The sequence below is a fragment of the Falco biarmicus genome, chromosome 5 (assembly GCF_023638135.1).
Source record: "Falco biarmicus isolate bFalBia1 chromosome 5, bFalBia1.pri, whole genome shotgun sequence".
In the NCBI taxonomy this organism is placed as follows: Eukaryota; Metazoa; Chordata; class Aves; order Falconiformes; family Falconidae; genus Falco; species Falco biarmicus.
In genome coordinates this window covers 85,880,664-85,897,210 of record NC_079292.1, presented here as the reverse complement: position 1 = coordinate 85,897,210, position 16,547 = coordinate 85,880,664, and the positions used below count along the sequence as shown (strand labels likewise).

At 44.0% G+C, this 16,547-nt stretch overlaps 1 protein-coding gene across 2 annotated transcripts; it reads right to left on the bottom strand.

The window, feature by feature from the left end:
* Window positions 1-627: 627 nt before the first annotated feature.
* On the bottom strand, window positions 628-15,613 carry LOC130150365 (protein spire homolog 1-like). 2 transcript variants are annotated; one of them, XM_056341266.1, is made up of 14 exons: window positions 15,373-15,613; window positions 14,543-14,574; window positions 13,892-14,056; window positions 13,025-13,150; window positions 12,667-12,732; window positions 9,598-9,759; window positions 7,467-7,535; window positions 6,851-6,980; window positions 6,310-6,434; window positions 4,903-4,978; window positions 4,202-4,353; window positions 2,916-3,047; window positions 1,512-1,576; window positions 628-664 (listed from the first exon to the last, which is right to left on the bottom strand). In XM_056341266.1, the coding sequence occupies exons 1-14, from the start codon at window positions 15,611-15,613 to the stop codon at window positions 628-630; spliced, it is 1,578 nt and encodes a 525-aa protein (XP_056197241.1). The 2 variants fall into 2 exon arrangements, 1 of the variants encoding a protein (XP_056197241.1); XR_008822213.1 differs by lacking the exons at window positions 628-664; window positions 1,512-1,576; window positions 4,202-4,353; ... (8 more) ...; window positions 14,543-14,574; window positions 15,373-15,613 and adding an exon at window positions 3,329-3,451 and having other exon boundaries at window positions 2,944-3,047.
* Window positions 15,614-16,547: the final 934 nt, after the last annotated feature.

Sequence of the window (16,547 nt, the reverse complement as noted above, 5' to 3'; positions counted from 1 at the left end):
GCTAACCAGCATAACACTACATCCTGCTGTCTGCATGTTTGCACACACAAGTAACTGGTAACAACTTCCAATGTAAAAACAGAACATCCCTGTCCCCAGCTTACCCAAAACACTCCTGGTGCTCTATTTTATGCAGCAACTCTGAGCTCTTCTGCTCTTGAGTAGCTGGGTCCTTCTCTCTGGAGAGTCTCAAAAGTTTTAGGAAGTGAAGTGGGAGATGTACACACGTTCTGAAGGGCATGGACATCTAGAATCACAACACAAGTCACCTGAGTTCTCAGGAAAACACATCAGGAAAATTTGCATGGCATGCAATTGATTTACTAGTGCACTTAGAAGACAGATATTAACACAGTGAACTTTCTGACCTTTGTATAAATAGAGCACAGAGTAATCCCAGCCAATTTACACAGGATGAAAGAAAGAAGAACCTGAGTTGTTTTAGCAGAGTATGACAAGAGATGTCTGTGACACCCTGGCTGCTTTTGCACCTTGTAATATTCTCTCTTCTATTTTCTTTGAAATAAATTAGAGGGTAGATTTGAGGTATCAGTGGGATGAAGGAAAGCTTCCTATGGCTGGGTGAGCTGCAGGGAAAACAGAAAATGTAAAGCCTGTTGTAAAGACTCAACTTGCCTTGATGCAGCAGTCACAGCAGACAACACTAAAAAGAAAAAAGTTCCCAGCATGATCATTTGAGTAAAGCTCAGCAGACACCAATATTGTAGCTAAGGGTGACTTTCCCAAGTAAGTCTTAATTTGTGACTGTGGCACAATCACTTGATGGCAAAGCGAGCAAGTTTAAAACTCCCCTATTCAGTTTGCCAGTCCTCATATTTATCCTAGTTTAAATCATCTGAAGTGTGTCAGCATCCATAGCTTGAAGGCTTTATCTGCAAATGCCCATTCCTTTTCACCCTAGCACTACCACCAGACAGTTACTCAATTCCCAGTGGTTGTTTACTTGTTGCTTATAATCAATTCAGTGCTTTACCACTGCTTCAAATAGATTTAAGTGAGTCTTAATGAGCCTGAAGGTCCTCTTTTCCTCTCCCATGAACAGAAAACCCCTGACGTTAAGTGGATACAAGTAGGTCCAACTTCTTTCCCAGTCACAGAGTCTGGAGTTCACTTTTTCAGTCCTCAACAGAAGATTCTGGTAAAAAGCCTCTTCCAGAACCTCCTCAAGCCCTTGACTGAAATTAAATTCAACCTTCAGGGCAAAATGCAGAGACAGTGATCTCAGAGAAATTGAATCTAATACTTGCACAATAAATTTGGTTATTACTAGCTTGATAATAAAAGTTAAAATCGAGATACCACTTCAGAGGCAAATTTTTCCACATCCTCTACAGCTGTAGACACTTCAGCCTGGCTTGTGCAGTAAGGCAAAACTGAAGGTCTCAGCAACCTGTTCCTATCCACTACTACAGCTGTTTGAATACTGAGTGTTTTCAGCACTGCTTTTTCACTCTTCACCCTCCTCATTCAGTCCTTTTGTACCAGCTCACCTGCTGCAGAGGTAACAGCTGTAAGGCCACTTAAGAAACATCTGCTTATGGCAGCTGAAACAGATCTGTGGAAAAGAAAGTTACTTGTGAATGCAAATAGGAAATACCTTTGTGCCAACAGTATCCACTGCCTGCCAAAGAGCACACACATAAACCAACCTTCGAAAGGCTTTAGATCCACATACAATAACAGAGGTCCAATAAAGGATAGCAAAGACCCAGGAATTAAAAGCTAAAAAGGCAAAAAAAGTCTTACTTGTAGGCCAGTGTTTTTATGATGCAGAGGTTTGGGGCAGCTGCCAGACAACAGGAGTTTAAAAAAAGGCTCTTGAGCAAACAATAGCTGTATTGTGCAAGAGTGTAACAGTAGCTAGTTAAGAAAGAGGGAAGAAGAGAGACATTCTTTGAGGTAGACTGCAGCAATCCCAAAGAGATTAAGTCAGGGCAAATTTGAATCCAATCCTGAAGCAAAAAATGAGTCATAAGGAAGCTGATGAGTCGCTTGAACTTTACAAAAAAGAACACATTCATACACAGCTGGCAGTCAGAAGTGATATTATCTTGAGAAGCAAAGCCTGAGAAAGCTAAAAAAACTTCAGCAGCAAGAACACAAAGAGAGTAAGAGAGCCATTTTAGAATAGGCAGAGAGCAGCAAGTTAAAGCAGGGTTGGTAAGTAAGGTGAGAAGAAAACAAGGATTCAGTCTCAGGAACAGACAATTATATAAGTATGTAGTATAGAAGTAGCACAGGTCTGCTAGTAAAACCCCTTCGACTCTGTCTGTACGGCTAAACAGTGAGGGCAAGAAGCTGACCCCTAAGCCAAGTAGCAGGGACTTCCTCACATCTGCGATGCAAAGGGCTTGTACTCACATCATCTTCTCTAGAGGGGCTGGTTGCAACACCCCCTCTGAAGGGGATTCTAAATAAGCCAGCAGTTAAGCAGAATGGGCAGCCAACAGTCCTGTGCTGCAGGTCATTCCCTGTCCCCCTCATCTCCCCAGCCTTTGCATCCACTCAGCAAGGTGGTTTGAGTCAGCACAACTCAGGTGTGAGAGCCTGAGTTAAGAGCCTTTGTTTCACTGTTTAGCAGTACCAAAACCTAATTAATTACTTTGTGATTTCAGATCTGGCCAACAGTCAGCTCTCCTAGTGTGGAAATAACAGACAAGAAGTATCAAGTAAAGGCTGAATTACTTTCTAGGCAACTTACACAGCTTAAGCCCGATTAGAAGCCATCACCGTATGTACCAGTATTAAAAGATTTTTACAGCCTAGGGCCAAACTCAGGTCAGCTGCATGAACAGGATAAGTTGAGACAGAGAGCACCTCAGTACTGGGGGCTGTGAAGCCAGCCAGCTGTTGAAAAGGCGGGAACAGCACAAAGAGAAGGAGAAGAAACATACCTTTGCTCTTGGAAAGACACCATCACTACCTCCTTGGAGGAAGCCTTGCCCTTCCAGCACCACCACTGCATATCTGGTTCCAATCAGGTCAGCAATGGTTGTTGATGACCACTTGGTAGGAAAGGGACAGTCCTATTGAAAGACAGAAGTTAAGCTGAAGGAAGCAGGTATTTGGGGAGTTTATCCTCAAAACTGGGTCCCAAAAGGCTCAGGAGCATTTCTCCCCAAAACTCAGCTTTTCTGGTGTTGGGGAGTATCAGTTGAGTGACAATACTAGCAGAGAAACTACTACAGAGGTTTCAGTGGTTGTTATAGTTTTCAAGCAGCTTTCTGACACCTCATTAGGAAAGCAGGTCCCTCTGTCACCACAGTAGTTAATATCACCTCCAGAGCCAGTCTCTGGGAATTTTTACCCTTTGGCATGGAGCCCAGCACAGATGGAACTCTGGACCTTCCTAGGTACAGGATCCCTTTCCACCAGCATAGCACACTCTTGCCTTCTCTCTCCCAAGACCCAGTGGCCCCACACAAATGGCAGCTATGGTCTGGTGGCTGACCAGGAGACAACGGTGCTTTTATCCCCAGATGGAAAGCCCAGCCCACCTGCACGCACACACACGCCCCCTGCTGAATAAAGAGGTCACACAGTTATGGCCAGTTTGGAAACTTGCCAGTGGTGGGGCAGGGAAGGATGTAGAAGGAAGCAAGGGCACAGCACACCTTGTCAGGGCACAACAGGGAGAGTCCAGGATTCAGAAGGTTGCACAGAAGCACACAAACCCCAGTATTGCTCCCACAACAGTCGTTCAGAGCCTGATGACTTCAGTACCAAATACATTTAAAAGTCACTGATGCTGTGCTATCTATATTTTGACAACCATTTATTCCCTTTACTGCAGCTTAAAGGATGTTTGTGAACATAACGGAATCTAGAAAGAGTGAGGGGAGACTGAGAAATCAGAACTACCAACTGGGAGTCTGCTGGAGGAAGCCTTGATGGACACTTTCAAGTAATGCAGTGCTATTTTTCCTCTTCTTGTATGAGGAACAACTTTATTTCATGTCATTCAAACTGGGAAGCCTCCACAAGAACATTACAGCATCCCGTCTTCTCTTAAGCAGTCTCCAAGGAGAGAATAATATCCCAACTTAAGATCAGTATACAACATGGCTTAAGACAAAAACCACAGAACATGCTTACTGTTCTGTGATCAGGATCAAGGTGCAAGCTCTGGTCATTACCAGATGTATCAGACCAAGCTTGCTAGCTGACATGCTGGACTTACAAGTTCCCTGCTTTGCAGGCCTCTCTCCAAAGATATGGACCTTCCTCTGCATGGACGCAGCTGCTGTTGGCCAGCATTCAGGAAACCACAAGGTTTAACGTCTTCTAGTGTGGGTGCACTCATGGGAGGACACGTGCAATTTGCTGCAAGACCTGGATAGGAGGAAAGAGTTTTAGGGTGCAGCAAACCAACTGGCAGCTTCTAAGTATTCACCCCAAAAGCTGAATGCTCAAAAGCACTACACTGCCTTCTGAAGGTAGCAAGGCTTACATCTCTCCCCCTCAATCCCCATCAGCTCAGATCACAAAAAACAGACGTTACAGTAATTATGCTTGTCAGTAAGCAGTGATGAGGCTTCATTAGCACCATTTACTTTAATAAAATCAAGTGGTGCACTTTCTACTTAACATTCAAAACACTCATTTAGCTTTTACTGTGAATTCCAGTTAGCCCTTTGGGGACATGCTATCTTTGTTTTGAAGCTGCAGGAGCTATACAAGCTTCAGTCAACTGCAAAGGAACTGTTTTCTAAGGCTACCTACCAAGACTCATTACTTGGTGTTGCAGCTTCTTCGGTAAAGTGTCTTCAGGTGATCAGAGGGAAAGTGTACAGTGAACCCAGCCTAAGGCTTTGGGAACCCAGCAGGCCACTGACTGTAGTTTGTCACCTGGTTTAGCTGTATGGCTAGAAGTACACTGACCTGTGCTGTTGCAGGGCACTACTGATGAGCTGGCTGAGGCAAGCCAGGTCCTGAAAGGCAGCTTGGGACTGGTTTCCTGCAGAACAGAGGACAAGATGTTCTTCACCTGCATACAAAAGACACCAGGCCCACTTCCTCAGGAGTGCTGCTGCTAAACAAAACCCAGAATTACCCAGAACTGACCAGAAAAGTTCAAGGCTCAGCCAAAAATGGAGTGGAGAGACAAATCAATGTGATACATTTAGCAACTTTATATTCCAAAAGAATAGCAAGTTAATTCCCCCTGCAATTATGAAGGTCCAGCCAAGCTAGTCAAATTAATCTGTTCTCTCTCACCCAAATTCAATGCAAATACTAGCCGCAAAGCTTCATCTGTTCAGGAACCAGCTTCACAAATTCCACCCTGTACAACTCTGAGTACCTTGGAACCATTTTCCTGGCTCCAGCTCACATATAGAAACACTTTAAGAGACTGTGCCCCACTAACCCAACTCAAACCCAATGCTGTATCTCAACAACGTTGTTTCTAGCTTCTCTAGAAAAGCAGAAAATAGATTTGTTTGTATTAGTTCCCGTATGAAGGTCCTTCTAGTTTAGCAGTAATACATCAACCACAGGGTTCTCAAATGCTGAACATCCCTTCAAGTAGCACAGGCTTGTGCAAATAGAGCTAAGATTTTCTGCTTTTATTAATTCATATCCGTTTTCCTCCGTTAAGCAACTGCATTTCAGACAGAAATGTTTACAGAAAACAGATTCCTGTTTGTGTGCCAGTGCATCTGTGCTAGACATGATATGTTAGGGCTTAAGTTCTGTTCCACAGAATTTCTGAATATGCTCAGACTGAATCCCAGAACCCAGTAGCCAAGCTTTCCATGATCAAGCCAGGAGTTAAAGAACTCAAGACTATGTATCATAGTTTACTGAAGAATGGTGCTCCCAAAATTCCTCCACACACAAAAGAGTGGGAATTCACCAGTGAACTTGCTTCCTGAAAATAAATCATGAAGCTTTCCTTCCACAAGCTCACACACCACATGAAATGCAAATATATCAATACGTCTAGCACCAAATGCCTCACTGTGAGGTAAGAGTGGCAATAGTTGTGGCCCATGTGGGCCAAACTCCTATGCATATTAAAACTTCTGCAGGGTCTAGTTTTAAGAGACCAGAGTAGACCTTGGTTCTGTAGGCTGCAGTCATGCCACAAAAAGCAGTGTTTAAATACAGTATGAGCTTCTGTAGAGGAAGACTTCTGTGAACCTCATAGTACCACATTCATTCACTTTTGAGAGACAAGATTGCTCACGCTAGGATTTGAACCCGATGTTTCAGGCTATGTGTGTGTGCAGTTCTAACGCCTGAAGTACTTGTGCCTCTCCAGAGTCCTTTCATTTAAAGCTTTACCTGAACTCCTGGTCCCAGCTGCTGTGCTGTAGTGCTGACGATTTTAACCTCAGTGCTGGCATCTTGGAGAGTTAAGAAACTCTCTCTTGGAGATTTCAAGGCAATGTTTGGTGTCACAAGCATTTCTGTAGGGGAGAGGGGGAACAAAAAAACCCATACACACCAACAAGGTAAGATACTGTGCTGTGACAAGAAAATTACAAATTTGATACCTACACATCAGAATTTGAGATTTGGCTAGACTTTATCCTGATAGTTACATAATCTTTTAGTTTTAGTTGATGGTCAAAATCCTGTTCTCTCACTTAGTGGACAGACAAGTTTGAACATCCATAAATAAAGGGTAAGTTGAAACATCTTTTGAGTCTTAATAAGCCATAAACAGATTTTCTAGAAAGAACTATTCTTATGCCATACCACCTCTATTGCATTATACATGCTATGGGAAAGATAAGTGAGCTTTCATTTCAAAGGCCATTCATTATTTTTAGTCAATGCTGAGTTCACTTGCATGCTTGATAGGTCACTTTGCAGCAAGTACCTTTGGGCCTGCTCCCATTTTCCCTTGATGCTGCTGACCAAAGCTTCTGTGGTCGTTTTATTTCTGCCATCAGCTGTTCATGCCAGCTGGACTCCAATGGCACACACTCTTTCAGCTTCCTCTCCAGCACCTGCAGGCAAAGCATGGCACCAGAAAAAACCAGTCGACAGAGCAAGGAGACCAGTGGTGACAGAACTGCTCCTTCAGCAGTGGCACTATTTTACAAGTGCCTCTCACTCAAGAGGGCCCTGGGCCCTGCACATGAGATACACATGAGAACACCTTTAGATGAATAGTAGAATACTTTAGCAACTTTCAGATTTGAAACCAAGAACTCCAGGCGTACTTTCAAGAGCAAAAAGCGTTCCAAATGGAAGAAGCAGTGGAGGAAGTAGGGAGACAATTATCTTTTTCCTATGAAGATATCACTTCCCATTTTCCTAACCCCGTGTTTTGGCAGGAGGGTCTGCCCAAAATTTAAGTATGGTTAATACACCCCCAGCTTCCAAATCCGAACCAGTAGCTAAGACATTAGCTTTCTATTCCAAGAAACTGTCCTATCAGCTCCAGAATCATCTTATTTTGCTATCATTAGATGCAGCACCAGGTCACGTACAGGCTTTAGATGAGGCTTGGGAGCAGCTACATCAACTCTGGGAGTCCTCTGTTTTTGCTCGATGATCACCTGAAAGGGCAGAAATTATGCTTAAGCAATAGGTCTTCCTCTACTGGAACAGCCTCCCATTCAGTGGCACAGTGGATGACTCACATCAGGATTTGGGAATGGGAGAGGTGGGGAAGGCATAACAAAGCTGAGCCGGGAAGTGCACAATGATGAGGTTTACTTACATGGATTTTTAGTAGAGACCAATTTGCCTGTGGCAAGCTAGGGGCAGTCAGAAGTGCTGCACAGCCCTCGGAGGCTTGCACAGGAAGCATAAAGCCTTCTACCCCCAGCAGCTCATGAACTGCTCTGAGAAGCCACTGGAAAGGGTTGTACTCAGATGTTAATGTCAGGAGTGATCCTGACAAGCACCACGGTCACATCACATTCAGCAATGAGAACTCAGCTCCAGGGAAAAGAGCAATTGAATGGGTTAACAAGACTGCAACAAAACCTGAAGCAGTAGACAGCTGTATGCATAAGCTACAGTCCTAGAGACTGGCTTACAGTTCCATAAACTATGAATAATAGCAAGACAGAATTGCAGGGCAGGTATTCATGTGGGACAGATTGTCTCACTTATCAACCCCCATGCTCCCTGCATAGGGGAGAACTGACAAAAAAGTCAAGCTGCACATGCATGTCTTTAGCTGCCTTGTTCACCCACTCTTACTTTGAGGCTATGCCATTTACTTTCCCTCCGAGTACAACTTCAGAACACAAGAGAGTGCAGGTAGAACAACATTAAGGCTTCCCACACTAGCTGTGCTTTCATTCATTTGCAAATTAGACCACTGTTTGCTAGAGAAGCTTTAAAATAGCTTTGCAGATGGGGAAAACCTCATTTAAGAGCCATCACAAAGACCTGAGCAGTAGCACTGCATGCTTTCTTCTAGCATTTCTGACTAGTAGTGTTTGTGCTTCTCAACCACGGGGGTGAGGGGGGGGGGATAAAAAAAGAGAGAAAAAAATAAAATCAAGACCCAGTTCATCCTGCCACCTTGAGTTACTATTCTGTACTGCATTGATATAGTACACTGCAAAGAAAAAAGAACACAAGTATGCATTGTCTCCTTTCCACTACTAGTCATTTAGATATCAATCAAGAGGATATCTCCAGAGAAATGGCATAGCCTTATGTGAAAACTGGAGCCACAGTCAAGACAAGCAAGAGATGGGGTTTTATAGAGGTGCATGGTTTAGTTGAGGCTTTTAACCCCCCTGTACTCCAGCAGCACCAACAAGGGGAAAAAAAGTTGATGTCTAGTGTGGTATGCAAAGTTTTCACTTTTAAAAATATCAGTCTTTATTACAAGCAGAGTTCTGTCTAATCTTCTGCCAAGACGTCTGTTTGCAAAGCATGCCAATGCCACAAAGCCTTATGCCAATGTTTTAGATCTGCTCATTCCCAGCTCAAGCTGCAGCAAACGAAGAGCATCACAAGCCTTTAGAGACACCCCAGACATTTTTGTGTCTGGTCACCTTCAATCATCCATGTTGCTGGAAGCCCCAGCCACTTGAGTCAGCACAGCACTGTCCCCGAAAGGGCTCAGCATTTTGTTCACCCTGACTAAACTCCTGCAGTAGCTGGCGTGCGCTGCCTAGAGGCCTCCACCTAAGGCAAAGGACTTGCTCAAAAGTGCTTTTGCACTTGCACACATCCCACAACATCCAGGAAGGCAAGGAAACTAAGAGATATCAGGTACAGCTCAGCTCAAGGAGCCTGGGGAGGACAGAAGTGTCCAAGGTGGAAAGCATAAGCAGAAAAGCGTTCGTTTCATGAAAAGCATAATTGCTCCAGGAAAGGGAGTGGCTGACCACTGGAAGGAGAAAACGTTTACCTTCCAGCTTCATGAAAGCATGGCTACCCTGACCTAAAAAGTTACTGGGAATGAAGCACCTGGGTGGACAAACAAGGTGATCTTAATGTTGAGCTGCAGGTGAGAGGGAGACTCAGACACTTCCAGACTTGGAAGTACCTTTGAGAAAGGTAGGCTTTTGAAGAAAAGGTCTCAACAAATACTGCTTAGAAATGAGATAGAGCAGGTGGTTTCAAAGCTGCCCATTGACTCTAGTCACTCACCTTCCGCAGGGTGTACCTCTTATGCTGAATATCATCCAAAATTACTTCATAGGGAGAGCGGACAAATTTTTTTGGAGGTGTGTGACGCTGTGGTCGCTCAGTGGCCTTGTGTAGCCTCACACCATTCTGCAGTTCACAGATGACATTGGGCCACAGGGATGCCTCGGGGAAAACAGCGAGGGTCAACAACTGGCTAGAATGCACAGAGCAGCATCCCCTCCCTCCATGTAACAGGGCATGCTTAGCAACCAAATTCATTCAGAAACATGGAAGTGTGTCCTTAATACCCCCATCAACTCACTTCCAAATCAGGGCACAGTACCAGAGTAGAGAATTGCTTCTCTTTGCAGAAGTTAATTTACAACAAGGTATCTGGGAGATGTCTCACCAGGCTCATTCCCAAATTTTGTCATTAACTTTATGAACATACTTCAGCAATACACAGCTTCTGCTGCCAGGTAGCTAGACTCATTTTCCTAAATATCTACTTCCTGCAAGTGCTCCAGGTGCCAGCGTTTTTTTGTGTTACTGGATCCTAGAAAACACTGGGAATAAAATCCATTAAAATCCTCTGAACTTTCAGAAACCAAGGGTTTAAGGGCCCACAGACAAAAGAGGAAGGCAAGGGGAAAGAGTTCTCATACTTTAACCTTCACAGCAGCATGTGTTAGCAGTTTCAGCCTGGAGACACAAGCTGATAACTCCGACATCTGCTCATCCTGTTCCTGTGCTAATATCTGAGGATGCTTAGGCATGCAGTGTAACTTAACAAAAGTTAAGACAGGAAAAAAAAATAATCAACTCAATAGCATGTTTAGACAACATTGTAATGGAAGTGCTAAGTCAACAGCTTATCTGGATCCCAACTGGCAAATTAAGTAAGAACAAGTGATTGTATTATAAACAGTGAAAAGGAAGCAAAACATTTTAGAAAACTGGCTTAAAACAAAGTTTCTGACCTAGATTCCTTTCCCTTTTCCACTTACAACATGAAGCATCCTCTCTCAACTTATCCCTTCGGATATCTTGGTAAAATATCAGAAGAGTCTTATGCAAGCTCTGACTGATGGCTGCCTTCAAGGAGACAGATTTTGTTGTTGTTGCATTGTTTTATCCCGCCTTTGGTGCAATCATACCTCAACTCCAGAGAACCAGAACCATCAAAGACTGACCACATACTAGCCGTATCACCTAGGCTATATTTATTATTGTGCAGAACACACAAAAGCCTCTGTGCAAACTGATCAGTATTAGATACCTTTGAAATGACTTATCCCGAGCCATTTGCACTTTCTAGAGTTCTATTTCATGTGGTGACAGAACTTTACTAAAAGATATGACCTGAAGAGAAACTTCTGTAAATGTAATATTGCTGCCTTAGTTCTGGGACAAGAATTGCCTTCAGCTGGCCACTTCAGAGGAACTTGTACACCCAAAACATTTCTCAGATGTAGGCAACATCATTATCACTCACACTTTCCTTCCCCTACTGACTGGAACACTGCAGTTACACTACTTGGGCCATCCCATGTATTGTCAAACTCTACATAAACTTCCCACATCTGTGCAATACAAAACAAATACTACAACACTCCAAACCCATTGCGTTCAGCTCAACAGATGAGTGGTAACACAGCTGTGTTCTTAAGAGGTCTCACTGCTTAGATTTCAAGGTGAAGATGGGCTTGTGACATGTATGGATAAGGTCTGCTGAAACTTTGCAACACTACATGCAATCAGGCTGTGGTCTGTGTTTCAGAAGGCTTGTTTTGTAGCAGTCGGCATGAAAAAGTCTGGTCCATAGAGAGCATTAGCTGCTCAGCACCACTCAAGGCATCAGCTCTCATCTGTGGGATCCCAGTGAAGCTGGCATCCTGGTTATTTTAAACTCAAGAGTTTGTCAGAGCGATGCAATCAGCTGGTGCTTAGGGACTTAAGGACTTGGAAACTGGAGGCAGAGGATTTGCAACAGACATCCTGCTTTTGGAATTCATGTCTCCTGAAGGAGCAGAGGCCAAATACACTGGCCTTCAGGCCACACGGCAAAGCCCGTGTATTTATTCATGTATTCCCCGCAGAAAAGAGCTATAGCAGTTGATGAGTTTGTGGTTTGAGATAGCCTGCCAGTTTATTTTAATAGATCACAAAATTGAGAATATGCCCAAACACACATTTCACAAACATTTTCATACGAATAGTTTGAGCACGCTTCAAAGCAAGTGCTATTTAGACAAAGGGAGCAAGTCCACAAGTCTCTCGGGGCTTGCCATTTGTCTCCACAGTCTCCAGACTACAGTGCATTTGTTTATGCTGGGCAGAGTTCCAGCCAGAAGAGCTGTTTGTTTCTGGTTGAGCCCTGACTGCGTAGGGCCTTGAAAAGAGCAAAGTAAGTTGCTTTCTCTGCCCCAAACACACAGTCCAAAATCTGTGGAAGGACAGAATGAAAAGGAAAAAAAGGCAGTGAGCAGAAGGTAGGAGCCACATCTCTAACTGCAGCCTCCTTCGCCCCTTTTTGCTGCTGGAACTGCAGAGCCACGAAGATGGACAGAGCTACTGGACTTCATCGCCCTCCAGCCCTGAACCAGCACAGACCCCACATAATAAGGGTGAACTAGTCCACCCCAGTACTACCACCAACAGAACAGTTTTCTGGGAGTTTTCAGTTCAGCTACAAGAAAGGAACAGATTGCTTTTAGCACATGTCAGCTCCTGCCAAGAGCTGGGGTTTGGGGCTCATTTGCAGAACAGCCTGAGTAACTACTTGTGGACACTTACTCCAAAGACTGCCTCCAATTTAATTTTTGGAGATGGTTTAAGTTGAACCACAAAGACAATCTTTGTGTAGAATAAGTGTCCACGTGAGGTTAACACATCAAATAGTTTAATTTCAAGTTCACTCCCCAGCTTGTTTTGCAGACAAGTCTTTAACAGCTTAAACTCTGGAACAACCTGAGAAGTTTTGTTTGCGTTCAAGCTCTACTTTTAACTAGAGGAGTCAATAGAAAGCCTCAGAGAACCAAGGTAGACAAAAAACGCCAATCCCCATAATGAAGGAATTAAATCCCTTACCCAGTGTTTTTCCTTCTTCTGAAGGGGATTTTCCACTGAATCTTCCACATCCATTTTTCTCAGACTCTGAGAAGCAAGTACGTCAGATTGTTACCTTGCACTGTTCAGTGATTCCCTATCTATCCATCCAGTATAAATTACTAATGTTAATCTGAAAAGCCTAGAAACCCCAAACATCCAAACTTTCAAAAGATACAATAAACTACTAATAAGGCGCAGAGACAGTAGCCTTTTGTATTGTGAAAATAGACCTTCAGCTAGGTACTTCATTTCTAGTGCAATGGGAAGGTTACTTTAAGAACTAGGTGAGTGTGTGAGGGTAGAGGGAATAGCATCTAAGGGGTAACCCCAAATGTACCTCTTTGGAGGTCTGGATGATGGTCACAAGCCTTTGAAGTTCCATATATTCAGTAAACAGACTCCTACAGGTAATTTCGTAATGGCTGGTAGCCTCACAAGGCCTGGACAAGTGCTCCTCACAGGCCTGAAAGAAGTGCAGCTATTTAAAAGAAATCTTAAAATGAAAAAAACATGGTAGGATGGAATAAAGCGAGATTCAGTTTTCTCATTCCATGATTAAAAAACATCTTCTCCACAGACCCTTTGTAACTTTTGCTTTTTTATTGCAGCTGCAAAGGAACAAAGAAGCAAGATGTCCAATTTTATATGTACAATAATGTAAGTAGCTGTGCAATTTATATAACTTGTTCTGTATAAGGTGTGCTTTGAAATAAATTAAGTACCTGGAAGGGGAAGCCTCCACTGTGGCCACAGCACAAAAAAATACAGCAGGTGGAGACACTTGCCCTTTTCTTTTCCCCTGCCCTGATCAGACTGAGGGATGGGAAGTTTCTTGTACCTTTAAATTCTAGTTAGGAGGAAAATACTTGAGTTGAGACACTGAAATCCCAGTTCTTGCAGTAACATTTTTCAATATGCATTGTCTCCTAGGTATCAAATTCAGTGACTGTGTGCAGAAGGAGTTCACAGGCACAGCTGCGTTAGAGCCATGCTCAGCTTCCTTCTTAATTCTTTTCCACAGGCACTTGCACACACCTAAGATGGCTTTTGCCTTTTCCCTCTGATGGGAAAGCCACGTGCTCCCTCTATGTCCTCCAATAAGCTACCCAGCTTTTTCCCAGAAATAGTCTTGCCCCTTGGTTAACAGCATTGCCCCACCAACCCCTCTAAAACTGCTATATTTACTAAGTGGGAAGAAGGAAACCTTGATAACATCCTGCAGGGTGACTGCTGGTTTCATTGCCTCATCATCTAGTTTCAACATGAGGCACAGCAGCTTCTCCAAAGGATCACTCAGTTCTCGCTCCACTTGGCTGTCAATTCCCCAGTCCAGGGCTTCATAGATCACCACTCCTAAGTACTCCAACAGCTGCAGACAGAGACCAAGGAACTAGTACAGCACAAAGCATTGCTGAGAACTTCACAGCTCTCTCATCCCAGCCTTGTGCATCCCCTCAGGGCTGAGGGCATCTCTCAGGATGAGAAGGGCCCAAGATGCTGCTAGATGCTCATCAGGTAGCCCAAGAGACTCCCTAAATAAGCTAGTTTAAGATTTTTCAATGGCCTTATCTAGCATCTCTAAGTTACCTGTTATTAAAACAAAAAGACTTGTGGGCTGCTCCACAGTAGGCACCATCTGTGCGCGTTGTTTGCCAGTCCCATTGTCTTACCTGAGTTCAGTCCTAGCACTTTGTTCTATTCTTCAAACTTCAGGGGACAGAGTCACTCTCACAGGACACAGCAAATTTAAGCCCTTGACAGTTTCCAAAGACACCTGCATCTCCTGAGAGGGCCTTCTACTACAGCAGGGTAGTAGTACACCCACCACGTAACGAAGGTGAAGACACAGGCTTACCTTGTCCTCTGACTGCTGAATGCTGCCAACATCTGAAAAGGAAAAAAAGATGGGAGGGGGAGAAAGGTAACTGCATGAGCATTGATAAACAGCTTTTAGAATGCCTGTCAAGAGAGAGAAACTAGAAGAATTCTTGGCAATAAAGAAACAACCCCCCCTGACTGGGGAAAGGAGGCCTGTATTTGGGTACTCTTGGAAGGCAACACAGGATACCCTTCTTACTCTGAGCCTTAGCCCCAAACCAGCTGCTGCTGGGCATTTTTTTTTTGTTTGTTTGCCAACAGATATCTAACCATAAGGAAGGCACCGGATCTTTGTCTTCACTCTTTTATTACCCACTCTTGTCCCTGAAGAGTTAGCTTAGCATTGACTTCCGCAGCAGTGCAACCAAGTGGTGCACGGACAAGCCTGTTACCGTTTGCTGGCTCCACATAGTGACAAAAAGGGTAAACCATCAATCATAGATCCCTCATGAGAGTTACTATAACAAAGGAACCATACATTGGAAGATGAACAGAGCAGGACAACTAATAAAGCTTTAAACTCTTTATTTCAGATAACATAAGCAGTAACAATCTTTCATCCCAACTATTGCTTAGAACCAAATGACTGGCAAGAGCACCATCAGAAAAACAAGTAGGCTGTACTTCCATATTACCACTCACATACAGTCATTTGAAATGAAGTGTAGGCAGCAGAATAGCTTCATAACAACACAGAGAGAAGAGGAGTGGGTGCGTGTGTGAAACAGAGTGGAAAAAAATTACCTCCCCACATTTCAGCTTGTTACAGGAACAGCCCTTGACATCCACAGCTACCTGTGCTCTTACCAGACTTGTGGTACACCTTGAAGGAAGCAGTGCCGTCAGCATGGATAAAAATACTTCCAGGACCTTTTATGAATACAGAATGGAGTGGTGGGCACAGCCCCTGAGCCAGCTGCTGCATTTTATAGCAACACTGAAAACAGATAGCCCAGGCTTGCTCCTCGCTTATAGGATGTTCAAAACACCTCAGAATCTCAGCTATAGAGACCTTCATAATCCTCTGCTCACACTGTGGATGTTCCATTTTCCCCTTTATCTCTCATCTCTATTCTTAGCCTAGAAAGCTTAACACCCCACTTTCTGGGAGAGGCAAGTGCTCATAGCAGCCTTTTATCAGTTCTGCCTCTAGTTTGCTCTCACCTCTCTTCCCTACAGGTGCAATTACTAAAGACAATTTTACTCTACATTTTTAAAGGGACACCACTTTAGTTTGCATTTATATGAGATTTCTTGAAAGAAAACAGGAGGTATGCAACAAAATGGAGTCTAAATAGAAGACTGAGCAAAAATAATGCTCAATTTAACTGTTGTTTCTAACAAATACATTAATTGGAATACCAATGTTGGCAGGTGAGAAAAGAGTGCATTCAACTTCAGGCAGAAAGCGAAGGAGGCAGGAAATATACTCGGGAGAAGAGCTCAGAGAAGATGACAAGGATTCAATCCATTTAATGGGAAACTGTTCTGGGAACACAAATACATTACAGCAAACAACCTGCATCCACCACAGGTCCCACTCCTGCCTGGCCTTGACCCTTTGGCCCTGCCACAGCATGGGGCTGGGACCCAACGTGTGCAGGGAGCAGGCAGGCTGGGTGGGCCGGCAGGGCAGGGGCAGCGCGGCCATGCCTGGTTGAAAATGCTGATACACATTGCTACTGGTGTGAAGTAAATTACCCAGTTTTTTGGGTGTTTTTTTGGGGGTTGGTTTCCCCCCACACACACACACACTTTGGACTCTGTGTGTGTCAGTGTCCGGGGTTGGGGGGCAATCACATGGTTTGGGGTGTGTGTGATCCCTGCAGCAGTGTTGCTGCTGCAGTGCTGCGATGCATGGCGGGGCATCGCAGCTGCTGCTGCGCTGGCTCTGAACAACCCAAACTCCGGAGGCAGGCACTGAGGAACTGTGAGCTGTCAAAAGTGTGATTAACGCTAATAATTCATATTTCTTTGCTTTC

What these genes read in the sequence shown, in the direction of transcription:
- LOC130150365 (XM_056341266.1), bottom strand. Translation starts at nt 15,613, where the DNA reads ATGGAACATCCACAGTGTGAGCAGAGGATTATGAAGGTCTCTATAGCT. An exon ending in CCAAGCCTCATCTAAAGCCT is followed by an intron (nt 6,981 to 7,466) that starts GTACGTGACCTG and finishes CTTTGCCTGCAG; the next exon opens with GTGCTGGAGAGGAAGCTGAA. An exon ending in AGCTGGGACCAGGAGTTCAG is followed by an intron (nt 4,979 to 6,309) that starts GTAAAGCTTTAA and finishes TCTGTTCTGCAG; the next exon opens with GAAACCAGTCCCAAGCTGCC.